The sequence below is a fragment of the Trachymyrmex septentrionalis genome, unplaced genomic scaffold (assembly GCF_001594115.1).
Source record: "Trachymyrmex septentrionalis isolate Tsep2-gDNA-1 unplaced genomic scaffold, Tsep1.0 scaffold80, whole genome shotgun sequence".
Classification (NCBI taxonomy): domain Eukaryota; kingdom Metazoa; phylum Arthropoda; class Insecta; order Hymenoptera; family Formicidae; genus Trachymyrmex; species Trachymyrmex septentrionalis.
In genome coordinates this window covers 2,868,910-2,886,145 of record NW_017305988.1, presented here as the reverse complement: position 1 = coordinate 2,886,145, position 17,236 = coordinate 2,868,910, and the positions used below count along the sequence as shown (strand labels likewise).

At 35.3% G+C, this 17,236-nt stretch overlaps 3 protein-coding genes across 6 annotated transcripts in view; 2 read left to right on the top strand and 1 right to left on the bottom strand.

Annotated features, from left to right (window-relative positions):
• Positions 1 to 1,969: 1,969 nt before the first annotated feature.
• On the top strand, positions 1,970 to 5,485 carry LOC108754658 (protein odr-4 homolog). Of its 2 annotated transcripts, XM_018497132.1 has the most exons (9): positions 1,970 to 2,249; positions 2,522 to 2,701; positions 3,269 to 3,474; positions 3,545 to 3,577; positions 3,614 to 3,752; positions 3,816 to 3,998; positions 4,721 to 4,934; positions 5,022 to 5,204; positions 5,288 to 5,485. In XM_018497132.1, exons 1-9 carry the CDS (start codon positions 2,115 to 2,117, stop codon positions 5,446 to 5,448), a joined length of 1,434 nt encoding a protein of 477 aa, XP_018352634.1. In that variant the 5' UTR covers positions 1,970 to 2,114; the 3' UTR covers positions 5,449 to 5,485. The 2 variants fall into 2 exon arrangements, with proteins under 2 accessions (XP_018352634.1, XP_018352633.1); XM_018497131.1 differs by having other exon boundaries at positions 3,545 to 3,752.
• Positions 5,486 to 7,046: 1,561 nt separating this feature from the next.
• LOC108754808 (palmitoyltransferase ZDHHC18-like) lies at positions 7,047 to 13,992 on the bottom strand. Of its 2 annotated transcripts, none has more exons than XM_018497423.1 (9): positions 13,019 to 13,992; positions 11,553 to 11,713; positions 11,244 to 11,402; positions 10,923 to 11,060; positions 10,675 to 10,829; positions 10,461 to 10,578; positions 10,216 to 10,328; positions 9,318 to 10,101; positions 7,047 to 7,628 (listed from the first exon to the last, which is right to left on the bottom strand). In XM_018497423.1, exons 1-9 carry the CDS (start codon positions 13,165 to 13,167, stop codon positions 7,324 to 7,326), a joined length of 2,082 nt encoding a protein of 693 aa, XP_018352925.1. In that variant the 5' UTR covers positions 13,168 to 13,992; the 3' UTR covers positions 7,047 to 7,323. The 2 variants fall into 2 exon arrangements, with proteins under 2 accessions (XP_018352925.1, XP_018352924.1); XM_018497422.1 differs by having other exon boundaries at positions 9,999 to 10,101.
• Positions 13,993 to 14,112: 120 nt separating this feature from the next.
• LOC108754637 (zinc finger and BTB domain-containing protein 14) overlaps positions 14,113 to 17,236 on the top strand; it is a 5,358-nt gene continuing 2,234 nt past the window's right edge. Inside the window, exon 1 of one of the 2 annotated variants that reach the window (XM_018497094.1) lies at positions 14,113 to 14,377. In XM_018497094.1, the coding sequence (XP_018352596.1) occupies positions 14,371 to 14,377 (7 nt within the window). In that variant the 5' untranslated portion in view covers positions 14,113 to 14,370. Of the gene's footprint in view, positions 14,378 to 15,915; positions 16,241 to 17,236 lie in introns of those variants that run through there. The other variant, XM_018497093.1, reaches the window with a different exon arrangement.

Here is a 17,236-nt window from a genome sequence, read left to right as displayed (position 1 = left end):
ATATATATATATATATTTTCAAAACATGTTATGTAAAGTTAAATCTAGAAAACGTAAATGTAGTTGTAAATGGTAGTGAAATGTTGTAAAGCAAAGTTTTAATCTACCATTCCCAATTGTAAAGCGTGTTATAAAAGATAATTCAACTTTATCTTTCACGACTATACTGCGTAAAACATAAGAGTGAACCAATCAGAGTGCTGTCATGTGTCTACATCGTTATTGTCCTTTTTATCTCGACATATAGAAAGAATTGCGAAGTGTCATTTTCATCTTTTATCGAGTTGATTTTATGATATATTATTTGAAGAGTTTATTACATTACGAGTATGAAACACGGAAAAAGTATCTACGTCTATGTTTACGCAATTGTAGATCAGGCTTAACTTACATTGCACAGATCTTCCGAAAATCCATCTGTCTGTATACTCAGAACAAGTAAAAGAAGAGAAACACTGTACATTATCTTATCTTGATACATAAAAATATTCCTTGCTTTTTAAAACGCTGCAAGCAAAATCGTACTATGGTTAACCAGCATAGTATTCCAGCTGTATACTTACGAATATTTAATCCGATCATTATTTAAAATAAATCTCCTTTATCTATATTAGATATACATTTATCTGTAGCAAAACGAAGTAAAACACGGACTACGTTTGCGTTTGATTTATCATCTTTTTCCTGACCTTTATCATGTTTATAGGGCCATGGTATGTACATAGAAAAACTTAAATAATAACAATGAAGACCAGTGTTGCCAATCTTTGTATTATTAAAGAGTTAAAATTTGGATCTATATTAGCATCGATAAAATACTATTAAAGACCGACATCCTTGGGAGTTCGCGCGTTCCTTGAATATTGAAGTGATTAAAAGTTTAAAACTGATAATATTGTACTTATTTTATGATTTATTAATTTAATAGACGTATTTATGCATTTAGAACTCGAATAATACTCGATTTTTCTTTAAAATCGTGATTTCAGTATTATCGTTAAAGCTTTATTATCAACAGAGATAATAACTGCAGAGAAAAAAATTGTAATTTTTCTGCAATATATAGGATATTACGGCTTTACAAACATGCATATTTATTTATGGAACATTTATGTAATAAAAAGTTATGAATTTAATAATGTATAAGCCAAATATTTATATTAATAATAGCAAATTTATATCAATTATCGATAATGTCAGCGTTCTTTCATTACTTCCCTTGGGATCCTTTTTACACCGCCGAAAATTTACCCATGGTTGACGGACTTTAATAGTATCTCGTCGGTGATATTAGATATAATTTTAAATAAATATGTACCGTTAGTGAACAAAACGATATTGAATATTTTCAAAGGGAAGTTGGAGCCGCCCTTGTATTATCGATAAAACTAATGTTTTTGATGTTTTTATTCCTGTCGAATTTCTTTGTAGACTTGATTTCACAGAATAAAAATTCCTTTTCCACGATTAAAATGTATGTACATGCTAATGTATTTGTCACTGGTGTATTTTGTGTTCAAAGCTGAAAAAAAAAAATAAAAACCAGCGACAAGTACATCAGCATGTAATTATTTTAATCGTGGAAAAGGAATTTTTATTATGTAAAACCACTACAAAGAAATTTGACAGGAACAAAACCGTCCAAAACACTAGCTCTAGCGGTAATACAGGAACGGCTCCAGCCTGTACTGTGTTACTTCAATGAACACAAAGAGAAAATAACATATCATGCGTATCATGCGTAAAACGGCACCTCTAGATAAAAGTTCGCGCAAAAATCCTCCATTTTTGTGATCTAATAATCACATCATACAAAAAAATTATTATTAATACTAAGCGCTTATTGGACAGTTACTAGATGTTAGTAACATACATTTTCTACTTTTTGTCACTAGATGTTAGTACATTTTATAATTTTGTTGCGGTAACACTGTTTGCTATGAATGCGTTGTGCGTTCTGAACTTGTCAAAAAAAGAGAAATCGCGGCGTGTCACCGGTGTCGTGTGATGTCGTATCCTGTAGATAGCGTAGCAATCATGTAACTTTTTTTTTAGATTACATACATACAAAAATTTTTCACCACGCGCGATTTGTTGCGGTTTATGCCAAATTTATGCCGAAACAAATTCAGGAGGAAAAGCACACGGAAAAAATGGGACGAACAGTTTATGTTGAGGAACATCTTCGCACATATTTAACATCGTTAGCGAAACCAGATGGATATGTGATAGGATTGATTTTAGGACAGGTTAGATTTTCCTTTGCTTCTCTGTGCCGATCGCACATTGCTCTCTCATTTTTAACATGCGATAAGAAAGTCATACAATTTTATGATATTAATGTAATAATTTTATAATTGATTTTATATTAATACAAAACTCAAGCAGTGATTCTTACATATTTATGTTTTTTCTTTAATCATTGGATCTGAGAGCAAAGAAATTTTATTCTACAGATGCATGATATTAAATTTTACGATAAGTTGTATGTATTGTTTCACTGTCTTATTTGATATTACAGAGTGCTGGGCAAAAGGACTACATTGTGCATTTAGCGAAAACACCACCTCCTCGCACTAAAAATGTCGTGGAAGAAACATTAATTAGTTCCACAGTGCCTACAGAAGAGGATGCAGCAAATATATACATCAGATCTGTTAAAGATATACCTATGCGTTGGGTTGCTGATCATGCTAAACATGTATGTTATAACCTTTTTATATTGGATAGAGCAGGATTTTTTCACGATACTTAATGTTTATGTTTCTAAACAGATTATTTAAAGAAGCAATCATGATTGTATAATATAATTATAAGCACTATAAAGAGATATTGTTATAGTAAATTTTTGTATTGCTTTAAAGTTGAAACTGAATAGCTCCTATCTATGCTAATTATGAAATAAGATTTAATTACTTATTTTTATGAATTGTTTAATTAGAAACGAACAAATTTTTTATTTAGCAGAAACCATTAAAAGCACAATTAATATTTCAAACAATTCTTACAATTAATATTTCAAATCAAATAAAAACCAATACAATCTCTGTCAATACATTTTGATATTTTTTTACAAATATAGTTATAATATTTAATGATGTGCAATAACATGAGTATTTTTGCAAGTAATTACAGATATATCTGAATATATAAATAAGTATTTGAAGAATAAAGAATTATCAATGTGCGTGCGCGCGTGTGTGTATTTAATCAACCTACTACTGTATTTATTGTATAAAAAATGATGTTGAGTTTTGTTTTCTCACAGGTTACAAGAATGTTACCTGGTGGAATGTGGGTTCTTGGTGTATTTATTGTTGGACCTGAGGATATTTTAGATGATATTAGTAATATAAAAAAGCTTAAATCAGTTTTTGGTGCAATTCACATAACTTTGTCGAGGAATAATAAGTACTTCTGTGGAAATAATCAGGATGAGAAGCTGATATTAAGTTTTAACAGTATTGCACAAAAGTATGCTGACTCCTTCAAGGAGATTTAAAAATTTTACATTGTATTTTCACTGTTTTAATTTTACCTTTAGATATATTTGCAAGTCTATAGATACTGCTAGGGAAGTTCAAGTCCCGCTAAAGACTAATAAAAGTCTACTAAGTATGTTCAAACCAGCCGATTTGAAATTCCAAGAAAAAGCAACCAAGTGGCATCAACTTGAAACTCTAGTTGACTTTGACAGATTATACCTTATTACTGTAGACAAGGATCCTGAAACGCTCAAGAAGCAATTACAGGTATTAATGAACGAATACTTAATTATTTGTACAATACCACATTAAAAACATTAAATGTTACAGAATATTCTGATAAACGTAGCAGATTTAATCTATTCTTCACTTATCGTTATTGAGGGAGAAGTCAGATCTCCAGATGACACATTGGAAACACTTGGCAAGAGGAAGAAGAGTAGTAACAAAGAATGTAAAAATAAGACAGATGATAGTAATAATTCACTTCAAGTCAGCCTATATATTCCCTGCGTTAGTATAAATACAATTTTGTTAAAGCTTACAAGGTTAAATAATAAAGAGCATACAGTCACAACTAAGGATGTAAATAAGTTATATATTATTTAAAAACAATTTCATAACAATAAGTAGACGTTTCGGTCAAGATTTGACCCTCTTCAGTACAATAAAATTGAATACGTTAAAAATTAAAACTAAATACACAATTCATCTGATAAATGTAGCGATAGCTAGTAACAAAAATTATTATTTCCTTATAATACGGAATTAATCGCAATCGATCGAAGTAGATTAAGATAACAGTTAATTGTTATCGCGCTATATGGATAGAAAGAAATTAATTACAAAAGTTTTTTCTTCCATGATACAATTAAGAATTCTTCATTTAAAAAACGACGAGCCCCACACGCAAGTACCGAGAAGAGACACGCAAGTACCGAGTTGTGTACCGAGTATCCTGTGGTGCGAGGACTCCACTGAACACTGTGATGATTTAAGGTAAAGAGTGAATTTAAACTACCGTAAGTCTCTTCGTGTGGGGCTCATGGAAGAAAAAACTTTTGTAATTAATTTCTTTACGTATTCAATTTTATTGTACTGAAGAAGGTCAAATCTTGACCGAAAGGTCTACTTATTGTTATGAAATTGTTTTTAAATAATATATAACTTATTTACATCCTTAGTTGTGGCTGCATGCTCTTTATTATTTAACCTTGGAAAATTAATTTTATTAGTCACAAGATAACAATAATATGGACGTAAGAACAACACCGTGCAGCGCATCGATACGACTAATTGGACAATTAGTCAGTAGGACGTTTGTACATCAGAGAGCCAGTATTGCAGAAGCCAATACAGCAGTGAAAGAAGATATAGTGAGATCTCTCGCAAGTAGATTGGAAATGCATTGGGATAGTTTAATAGAAGAAGAAAATGATTCTCCCGAAGGTAAATCACGAATGAGAGATATGCGATATAAATATTATAGTAAAATTTGATACTCTTGTATTCTGCATCTTTGCAACTTGTTTTCAGAGAATATCACGTTGCATGAACTACCGAGACGGGTGTTAATAGCATTACCAGATAATAAAGTTACGTTATCGGATTATTTGTTTCCTGGCGAAGGGCCGCAAGAAGCATTATTATCATTACAGGAACTTTTAGATCTCAACGTACAAGAAAGTCAGGTTCAAAAAGAGGTCGAACTACAAGCTGGTGAGTAGAAAAATATTAAGTATCATTGTAGCAACAATAAAGTCACATATATTATTCGATTGTAACCGAATATGTTAATGCAGATCCTATAGAAATCTACTGTCAAAGTAATGTCAATACTAAAGCGTTGGATAATAATGCTGATACAACTGGAAATTATCAAATGACTACGTACCTTACTGGTTTAAGTGTTGCATTTGTTATATTGTTGGTAGCTGTCCTCGTTTACCAGTTCATGATTTAATAATATATATTTTATTCTATACATGGTACATGTGAAATAGCGGTTTATTTATATGTTATGTATACTATACAGTGTCCATTTTAAAGTACATATATTTTAAAATCATAAAAATGTAAATATCGTTGCAAAAATTTTAAATTTAATATACACATTTTAAAATTAGCATATAATAAAATTTCTTTAACCTTAATATGATGTTCTTATGAGATAGAATTCTCCTAATTATTTCTCCTAAATAATTTTACACAAATTTATAAAAATGACAAAACTTTAAACATGAAATAAGAATGTATAGCTCGCTCATCTTTCTCTCATATGCATTTTTCATTTTTGTTAATATATTTACAGGAAAATAAAATATTACAATATGTTTCTAACTTGCTTTATATTATATATGCATTTTATTATAACATCTACATAATATATACATATACCGTATCATACACATGTATTTTTATATACAAAAGAATAATAATAGTCTTATAATTTTTAGTCTTCGTAATGGCAATCCTTATATCTTTAGTATGACTCTTCTCATATCGCATGATAATGCCAAATTATAGGTAATAACAATTTTGTTACAAAATTCGTTAATAAATTAGGCAGTGATAATTCTAATGTTTAAATGCTTGCTATCAACTGCGTTACTTTAATAAATCTTGTTTGTATATTCTGTTTGTAAAATTCTCTATGCTAATGTGTATGAAAATTTTATTTACAAAACTTTTTACACTGTACACGACAAATTCCTTCAAAAAGACAATATCTCTAAGAACGCTGGGGAAACGTAACAAAAAAATATCGTAGTTTTTACGCTTTTTCGACAATAAATGTTCTTTCTTTACTTATGTTGAAAGTAATGTTCCTCTTTTTTTTTTCTTTCATCTTTATACTATTCAAACATTTTTACTTCATTCTCTGTCGTAGTGTAACTTTGATTCTTTTCCTCATTGAATGAAAGCACAAATAGGTGCCAGAAATATGATTTATACACAGCTATATCGATTTTTTATATTTATGTAGCAAAATCACTAATTTTCAATGATTGTATTGTATATATACATATGAAATAATGCAAAATGTATATATTTCTAATAATTAAAGATGTCATACATTGAAAAAATAAATTTTCTTATATGTGATACAACTTATAAATTTACATAAACGAAATTAAGTAGCTTATGTGACTTTCCTTTACATCACTATAATTTCTTCTTTCGAGCAACTTTTTTTTATATCTTATATAGAATCGCGAAGATACCTTATAGAATTGTGAATAATTTAATGTAAACAATAAATTAATTAATATATTAATAATACTTTCCAAAATTTTTTCTAAAAATTTCTATAGGCAGCTTCTACATTTAATGACAATTCCACATTCAACGCAGAAATATGTATTTGCAAAAATGGGATATATCATCGACATTCTTTCTCATATGCTTATTATAGTTCAATATGATTGTGATATAATAAATAGCAGTCATACGAAATTATGATTTAAATACATTATTGCAACTTAATTATGCAATTAATTATACAAATTTAATTATCAAAATAATTATATTTGTACTTTAATCATAGCATGTGAATTCCGGCCTATATTTTGTTTGTGACTTAATTTACTAATTTTTAAAATTTCACGAAATCACTTTTTCTGCCAAAAAAAAAAGCATAAAACAGTGTAAAAATATACTATTTCTTGCAATTCATGATAATTGACGGCTACATTTCCATTTAATTATCATATCGTGTGTGAATGTTTTTCGATGAGGATGCAAACAAATTGCAATCCTTGTTTTAAAACACGATATTAAAATTGCACTATCCATTAAACAGAAATCAATTATTCTTAATCTCTACGAGTTGCAACTTTTATATTACACCTATTTTTATAAGACCTGACTGACTTCCTTTACCGATGCTCGCATCTTCCAACGAATCCAAATCTAAGGCGGACTCTATCATAGTCGTGTCCTGCAATAGTCTAAGTCTAGACGCAGATAAAGGAGTTGTTACAGTTACTGTTGGTATGGAAGATGTATCCAGAGCGGAAGAGACCACGACACTCTGACGAGAAGGCAGCGGAGCGATTTCATCGATATCAATTGGTGCTATATTGAGAGACGCTAGCGGTATTTCGTTGGTAACAAGTTGACTTATACTGTTCGTGGTACTACCTAAAAACAAAATTTATAATGCCAAAGATAAGTCATCTTATTTTGATGTTGTTGACATGGACAATTTATACAAAAAAAAAATAAGTGCACATACAGCATTAAAATATAAATAATTGCTATTAAACCGTGAAGGGAAACAAGCTGTTATAAAACTTCCTTAATATAGATAGGAAAGAAAAAAATTATATCGTACAATTATTATCAAGGTGCAGAGCGTTGGCCTTGTGTTCTTTTACACACAATGTATCAGCGATGCAAGCTCCTATCATAATCAATTACCCATTTAATAATGCACTAATTCTCAGTACACATTCTTACATTCCGTAAAGTTAACATCTTACATTAGACATAACACTGCAAAAATGTTTCATTTTTTTTTTTACACTCGTTCCATTTATGCGTGAAGACAAAAAAGAGTATATCAAACCACACTCGTTACATTCTTTGGTATTACAAAATATCTTACCGAATTTTGTAAATTTGTAAAGAGAGCATATGCACATCGAAAAATTAAATGTTATTATTGAATCAGAACTTTTCTTTTAAATAAAAACAAAAACTTCAATACATTTCCGCGTATACAACTAATTTACAGATTATATAAAATTTTATCTTCCCTATTATATACTATATATATATAAAATATAAAACCAAATTATAAACCAATTAGTCACAAGCCATAAACCCTGTAATTAATATATTGCTCCAAAATTAGTCTCTTAAAAATATAAAAGAAATATGTCACGTGATTTATTAATACTAGTAAAAATATAATCAAGTCATTCGTATATTAAAACACATTCAATGACTATCAAAATGTATGAAATGAACTTACCAAGTAGTATGCTCTGAGCCCTCGATAACAGGACGTAATTTTAAACAACAAAGAAATACAAATTTATTGAATTATATCCAAATTATACTAATCACTAAGAAAAATGTCACTTATATTTTTTTTGTGTGTGTGTGTGTGTGCGCGCGCGCGCGCGCGCGGTATATATGTGAAAGTGAAGAACGATATAAAAAAAAACGTGTGCACTTTCATTGCTTTTATATATATATATATAAGCATTTCAAAGGTTCAAACGTTTAGTGTGTATAGTACTTGTTTATATAATAAGTAATATATAAAATATTAATTAAAAAGAATATCATTAAGAGAAGTCACATCAAACAAAATTGGTATTATATATACCCTTAACTCACCACCATAACTGTAATATACATTTTTTAAATAAACATTTATATGTATATACGTAATGCAAAATGGTATTTTCAAAAAATAAATAGATCTCTTTTTCTCAACAATTAAATTCAACTTCTCGATATTTGTATATATAGTTTTTTTTTAAATTCTCAATTGAAGGAATCAAGAACAATCACGTATAATCATTTACAATATGCATATATACATACATACATACCTACATACCTACATACATACATACATACATTCAAATCAGTACACTCTTTCTCAATGTGAAGATTTTTCAAGAATAGGACGAATTACAATTCTAATTGTCAATGTTTTCTAACAAGTCCAAGATTTCTTTAGTATAAGACTGTAATAATTATAATTATTTTATTATTCTCTTTATATATATATCCACTATAAATGAATTTTATAATTCAAAAATGCGTCATTGGTTGATAATAAACGTTAAATGTCCTCATTATCACTTAATGAGCTCATGATAAAACGACGATTCAAAAGATCTTCCTCCGTACTATCACTCGGGCATAACGAATTCTCTGTATACGATAAATTGTTAGTTAGTGGTCCGGAACCGAATCTGTTGACTACGAGGCCAATTGCGGTCTGTCCGATAATCGGTATGCCACCCGTGCCTAATATACGCGCCGGCAGAATATTCCTCGTTATTGGATATTTTAAGCTGTGTTCGGCACATCTCAAATTGTTATATTTAAGCATATGCGGGGATTGCGAAAGCCGTAATGGATCTTCAGAATAGCACTGGGGAAACTTTTGTAGATCGGTATAACCGTTCTTTTCACTTATCTTATAACGTAAAGGATCCTCAGAGTATCGTTGAGGATACTTTTGAAGATCAATGCCATATTTCTGTTCCCCTATGCACTGGTCGTATATAAGATTATTATCCGAGCACCTATGATATTCCTCTCTACACCTATGAGGATATTTGTGCAAACCATCCTCGCATCTACACGGATATTTTTGAAAGTCTGGATTTAACCGGTCTACTTCGGTATATTTAATATGTTTCACAGAATCCTGAGAGCAATGTTGCGCCGGGTATGGCGGCACATAAGTATCGTTTATGTATTGACGCGGATATTTTGGTAAATCCTCGGGACAACGTGTAGGATGTCTCAAGAGGGTCAACTCACCGTTTATCGACTCTATTCTTGGAGAATGTTGACCACTGATCAAGTTATTCATCGAGCTCGTAAGATCCGTACTGGGACTCGTTTGAACCGTCGTACCGTTTGACTGTCAAAATGAATAATAAAAATAACAATGTAAAATGTATACATTATTGTACATCTCTTACTATATTTAACTATATTATCAAAGTAGATTAGTAAACACATTATACATAATTACCTGAGGCTGCACAATTTTGGCAGTACCGTACGTTTTATTATTAGTAATTACATTATCATCACCAACTCGTTCATGTTCTGCGCGATATTCAGGTGTGACTATCCCTCTTCGATCTGAAACGATATGGTCCGAAAATGAATTCAATACACAATTAATGGATGACGACATAGCTATATTCTTCGATTCTATGACTTGCACATTTGCATAGATGAATATTATAGCAACTTGTACGAGAAAGATGTTACCGATTAAACTAGGTGGGGCCGGTCCACATAACACATAAAAAAAATTTCCACAAATGTTTCCTTGACTGTAAGGATTAAAATTATCCTGCCCTCTTCTATTCGTGAACGACCCTTTAATCTAAAAAATGACAGCAACAATTAAAGAAAATTTTTGACATAATTTATACATGATTTTGTGTGTGTGTGTGTGTGTGTGTGTGTCAAATGTACTTACATCTTCGTTAGTCGTTTGATTGCTGCTAGTTAAATACGTATGAAAACCAGCGAGGCCTAAGATACTCCAAACAGAGAAGAAACATACGACTCCTACAATTACACTACTCGGGGATAATTTTACAGCTTCTAAAAATGGCTTGTTATCTTTTGTAACTAAAATCACAATAAACATATACGAAATGTTAATTTCGTCATAATCATAATTGCGCGTTTATTGATTTATTATCCAGAAATTAATATACTTACGCATAATAATATGCGTGACTGCACATACAAATATAAAAACACAAAGAAATGCGAGGGATACTATAAAAGCATAAAAATATCTATAATTTCTTCTGCCCACGCAATTACCAACCCATGGACAGTGATGATCGAATCTCTCTGTAAGAATAGTTATATTTTTCAAATTTCTCTTGCTTAATATATATATATATATATATCTGTGATTAAAGTAATATCTTATTCGAAATTAACCCTGACGAGTAGTAGTCAGTGTAGCTGACAATACGAAAGAGAAACAGAAAACAAGTATATACAACTTTGATAAAAACAATAGATACATACCTACACAGTTGTCACATAAACTACAATGGGAGGCTCTAGGTGGCCTAAATATCTTGCATGTAAAGCAATATTTCAGTTTTACTGGTTGTCCTCTAATCAAGACTTCTTTCGTTCTGGGAGGAGGTCTGTATGTTTTAGAGTTGCCATTGTTCGGTACTTCTACAATTATGAAAAATGTTTTAAGAGCATTGTTCAAATCTTATAATAAACATTTGTTTATTATGTCTAAATTAATATTATTAATCTTTTAAAACAAGTAAATTAAACCATGTAATTACTATAAATATTCTAGTTATATAATATTTATACCAATTTGTTTTTCAATGTAAGCTGCTTCATCAGGTGTCGCTCTTGGAATTACTCCAGGATCGCTGAAGCTTGTGCGGAATAAAGCAGACATTACAAATATAAATAATAAAGCTCCTATTACTGGTATTGCTGGTGTAACATGTAGTGCCAGATATGGACAACTGGAAAAAAAGAAAACTATTGTCCAGAAATTGTTCCATTTGGTATATATATAAAAGCATATTAATTTTCCTACTAACTGATTAAGAATAGCATTTACAGTCCAATCTTCAATATACATCTTGTATATCAAGATACTGTACAATTGTTTCATTTGGATGCAGTTTTTAACATCAGACAATCTTAAATATAAGATTAAATTATGAATACCATCTTAATTGCATCCAATGTATCTTTGATTAAAAGAATACAGAAGTTGTTTATGTTCCTAATTTTACCTTTAGAGATAAAGAGATTTATTCTTAATATCACATATAATATAACGCATGTAGATAATATTTATTCAGAAGATCAGAGAACAATCCATTTGATGAGGCATACAGTGTGTTAATAGATTAAGAATGGTATTTGTAATCCAATCTTGTATTTAAAATCATCTCGATTATGATCTTGCGATGCAATATAATTGCTTTAATAGTCGGAATCTTAAGAATCTTAAACCATCCAAGAACCAAGATCAGATCTAAGGTCAGTATTCATCGTTGATTCTTATATTCAAAACCATTTTAAATACAGTCTTAAGATATCACAAATGAATTTGAAGATCGTATTAGCATCCTAAGACATTATTTAAGACATTTACTATATATATCCTAGCCCTAAAATGATTTTGAATATAAGATCAGATCGCATGAATAGGGTAAGGTGATACAATTTTCAACATGATACAAGTCTGAACAAAATAAGAATTGAAATCAATTTTCGTTAAAATTTGGTTAAGTATTTCCCTTTTGTTTTTGTGATACATTTACATCCTTCATACAATGAGAATAAGATTAATAAACTAAACTTGAACTTGGAATTTGAGTCTTATTTCGTTCAGAATTGTATTATACGAAATCTTATCTTATCATTCTAGTCTCACAAAGTATCCAATGTACTTTTCCATAGAAGATATATAAATTGCTGTAACAGCTCTAAATGTGTCTAAACTCTGAAGTTCATCCTTGATGACAAAAATGTAATCAAATAACCTATGAATCAAACAAGCAACAATTCATTTGTTCTGATGATGAGGTATACAATACGTTAATAGATTAAAGATAGTATTCTTTAATCTTATACTGAAGATTGAGATGCTGTATATTTGTTTTATTGGTTAGATGGAAGATTATACTGTAGGATTGGATGTATCTTAAATAAATCAAAATACAATGAATATCAATCTGATCTGAGAAAAAAAATCTAATTGTTATATACTGTGATGAATAGCCTTGGAGGTAAATGTAATAAAATGCATTGCTTACTCAAAACCAAAAAACAATCCACTCGTTCCAACGATGAGGCACACGGTGACATAGAATACTCCAGTCTGTGGTGCCATCATTACTCTGCCGTCGCAACAAAAGCGATTCCTACCTGGGAATAATTCCCATTTTCGTGTGACGTGAGGCATTTTGGGTGAAACTCGTCTCACATACTGCTATATATGAACGCATGGATCCCGGCAACAGGCTGCTGGAGATTAATCACAAACGCGTGATTGTGTCCCTTGGGCCATGTTCCCACTCGAGAATTCGGACAGGCATATTTCATCTCGTCAGCGTTGTCTGGTGAAAAAGTGGAAGCCGCATGTGCCGACGGCATCCATGTATTAATCATCAACTCGTCGTAACGTCTGTGATCGCTTGTTCGTGGAGCTCTCGTGCTCCACCTGCGATCGGATCGCCCAACACAACTTAACCTTTCCTGAGATTAGCTATTTTTTTCAAGTCGACGGTAACCTGCCGGAGAAATTAGCACTACGAGATGAGTTCCATTCTCTGCAAGATCGTGGTGGATCTCTAGCTATCCATGTAACGTCAACATCGTCGTCATCATCACCATCATCATCGTCGTCGTCCTCGTTGTCGTCGTCGTTATCGTCGTCGTTGTCGTCGTTCGTCTCGGTGACCGCCAACAAAACAAAGGGTCGCGGTGAAAGGGTTGCGGTCGCGTCGAAGGCAGTCGAAGGAATTGGGTCAGCGAGGCCACTCCAGGCCACTCACGGGGCCTCGTACGAGAGTACTGTCGGCACGCTACGGTTCCTTGTATTCTCGAGGACTGTCGCGGCCACCCTCGAAGCCTCAAACCGTTAACGTCCTCGTCGGCATCGTTGCGATCGCGCGATGAGCGTCCAGCCGTCGACGACAACGCGCATTATTTACACGGTCAAGTACACCACAACGACCACAACTGCCTACAACGTGCTTCCTAGTCCATTTACTCTCCGCTCGCGCGACTCAGCATTCAGCGCGATTCTCGCGAATACGCGCGCAGCGACCCCGCGCGACCTCGCGCGAAAGCGCCACGTGACTCGGCGTCACGTGACCCCCCGAGGAAGACCCGAGCGATCGCGATTCAAACGTTCGGGCTCGTCCTTTTCGCGCGGGTCGATCATCGATCATCGGAATTTCTGGCGAGGAGAAGTCATCCCTTCCGTTGCGTCGGTTAGCGCGACGCCTCGGAGGATTCCCGTTGATCCCCGTCAAGCGGGAATTAAAAACTTTCGCGGTACAGAGAAGCGAATCCCCATCCCAACGTTTCGACCCATCGGGGACCTTTTTGACGCGAAACGACGCGGACGCGGGCGTGATCTAACCGCCGCTTCTTCGCGGCAATGGCAGGTAAAAAAAAAGACAAAAAAAATACAAAAAGAAGGCGCTCGTCGATCGTCGCGCACGAGATTGATTATTTAACGGTAAGGGAGGGTGGCGAACAGCGCGTGACTTATTAGCGCCCCCGTTGCAAAATGGGTCGTCGTCGTCGTCGTCGACGACGACGCAATGCGGCACGTCGCCGCACGCGCGCGCGCACGCAAAACATACACAACGTACGTATACTCGGTGCACTGCGTGTGTGTGAGTGGCCAAGGAAATCCTGAAAATATATCGAACAATCCCGCCATCTTCGCTCACGCGAGCGACGTTCTCGATTGTGAAATTTTCGCGAAGCAGATGCGACAATGCCCGCGAGGTGATCCATATAGATCCATGATGACAATGTGCTGCACTGATATGGAAAATATGTAGAGATTTCGTCACACACACACGTATGTGTGTGTGTGTGTGTATATATATATATATATAGATACAAGAAGTATTATTACACGTCTGTGCTATCTACACTACCATATATCGATATAAAACACTTCTTATACGGTATTAGTTCTGTAATGGATGCTGGGATCTATGTAGCTTATATTGTACCACATATATGCAGCGTATATTTGGAACGACGGTAGAAAAACGCGCGTCTTTCGATTACACGAGCAATGTTAAAATCAACGTTGCGTGTAATTTACACATCTCGCAGTTTAATTTTTGACTTTTTACAATTAACAATTTAACATCGATCGTAAAAGTATATCTGTTATATAATTTGAAAAGCCATGAGATTACATAAATCGCTGAAAATTTCAAACATCGAGAGCTTTATTCAAGTTTACGTTTCTCTAGAAACGTTTATATCGCGACGGAGAGCCAGCCCCTGCGGGAGGAGTAGAGGAGGATCCGGACGGGGTAGATCATCGAACGGCAGGTAATCGATAGCCTGCAACAAATCGGAATGACGTATACACACTACCCTACATTATATATGCGTCTCGAAGAAAAGAAAAAAAAGCTGCCGCGTACGAAAATTACGCGGAATAATCAACAGGCTGATCGTATGAAGAAGAATCGGCGGATATGAAATGATCGCACGTCGCGTTGACGAGCCTCCCTCCCGAGTCGTATCTACGATCGAAGGTACAGCCGAAACGGCTGCGGCGGCGGAGGTGGTGGCGGTGGCAGCGATAGCGATGGCGGCGAGGGTCGTCTCGACAAGGGGATAGGGGTCGTCGATGTGCGGCGTGAGAGAAAGGTGCGGTAGGAAGGGCGGATAGAGCAGCGGGAGCGTGAGGAAGAGAGACGGAAGGGTGATCGTCGACGGGAGGGTGTATGAATCGTTGTTGTGGAGCGAACGGGAGCGGATGGACGGACGGACGCAAACGCGGACGAAATCAGCTCGGGCGATCGATACGATAAATGGATGCGTGCGATTGGTAGCCGGGAAAATCGATGACGAGCACAGGGGGGCATACCCTACCTCTGCCTCTGCCTCTGCCTCTGCCTCTCTAGCCAGCCGCGGCGACGGGCGAAAGCCGGCGTGCCGCGCCACACACCGCGCCGCTCGCCGCACCGCTCGGAGGAGTATAGGATGGAGCAAAGACCGAAATATCGATTTTTAGGCCCCTACGCGGCGGTTCGTTCGATGCTCGTATCTACCCCGTACCCCCGTACGTCCTGTCCGCGCCAAGCGCCTTTCAAAACACCGACGACGCGCGCGAGCTACACCGCGCTCGTCCACGCAGCCCCGACGTTGCCGTCAGCCGTCGTTCTCTTCTCCTCGCCCTCCTTGTAATTCGGATTTATCGTCGCGTAAAATTGTGGGATTCCGGTTGGACTGGAGTTACAAGTGGATCATTACCGGTGCGCCGATGTTCTCAGGTAAATCGCGGCAGCGGCAAAGATGACGTCTGACCGGAGAGAGAGAGAGAGAGAGAGAGAGAGAGAGAGAGAGAGAGAGAGAGAGAGAGAGAGAAGGTGGGAGGGAGGGAGTGAGAGAGAGAGAGAGAGAGCGAGAGAGGAGGGAGAGAGTGCTCGACGCGACGTGCATTCTCTTCCCCGTGGATGATTTACGAGCTATACGAGCGCTCGTCAACGCGGTCATAATCAACGCGCGGTGTCACCTGCAAGTGTTCTCGCGGTGTGATTGAATATTCGAGGTAAAAGGGGGTACATATACGCGCGCAAGATCGGCAGCGATCGGCGGGAATTTAAGGAAGGCAGGGGTATTATTGAATAAACACGCGAAGTAAATTTACGGCAAGGGAACAGTGGAAGTCTAGGTGAGGAATTCGATTAATATAGTTGAGAGTTGCGAGCAAACGGCGGGGATCAGTGATACTTTGACGCGGGCAAGTTTGTCATTTATCGGCCTGCATTGATCTGTATACGGGCGGCGACAGCGGACGAGCGGATTGGATTAAGCGTGACCAAGGAAACACTTGACACCTCGCAAGTGTGCAAGTAGATCGTCTGTAACGATCCCGCGGGGATAATATCGTACGTCTTGTAAATACTCGATCGATTTACAAGGATAATCGCTTTAGGGATTTTCGATCGTCTTGTAATTCTTTTACGAATCGAAGCAACGCGGATGATTGATACGATTGCGCTTGTACAATAATAAAGGATCAAGTGGAATGAATGGAGATTCAAGAAGAATCATTCGCTGGATCGTAAGATCGCGAGATCGTAAGACGATCGTGGCTTCGTGGCAAGGGGGGCGACGCGACGTGTAGCTTTTTCCGAGTCTTTCCCGGCCGCCTTTGCAGATGACTATCCGCAATCGCTAATCGCTAATCGCTAGATCGATAGCGATACGGATAAAAATGCGCAAGACACTGACGGGAGAGAAATTCGATGCTGTGATATCCCACC

Excerpts from the sequence above, each read along its gene's own strand:
- LOC108754808 (XM_018497423.1), bottom strand. The coding sequence starts at position 13,167 with ATGCCTCACGTCACACGAAAATGGGAATTATTCCCAGGTAGGAATCGC. Across the intron at positions 11,403-11,552 it reads TTACATTGAAAAACAAATTG|AAGTACCGAACAATGGCAAC; the intron begins GTATAAATATTA and ends TCATAATTGTAG. Across the intron at positions 10,329-10,460 it reads GGCCCCACCTAGTTTAATCG|ATCGAAGAGGGATAGTCACA; the intron begins GTAACATCTTTC and ends ATATCGTTTCAG.
- LOC108754658 (XM_018497131.1), top strand. The coding sequence starts at position 2,115 with ATGCCGAAACAAATTCAGGAGGAAAAGCACACGGAAAAAATGGGACGA. Across the intron at positions 2,702-3,268 it reads TTGCTGATCATGCTAAACAT|GTTACAAGAATGTTACCTGG; the intron begins GTATGTTATAAC and ends GTTTTCTCACAG. Across the intron at positions 3,999-4,720 it reads TCAGCCTATATATTCCCTGC|TCACAAGATAACAATAATAT; the intron begins GTTAGTATAAAT and ends TAATTTTATTAG.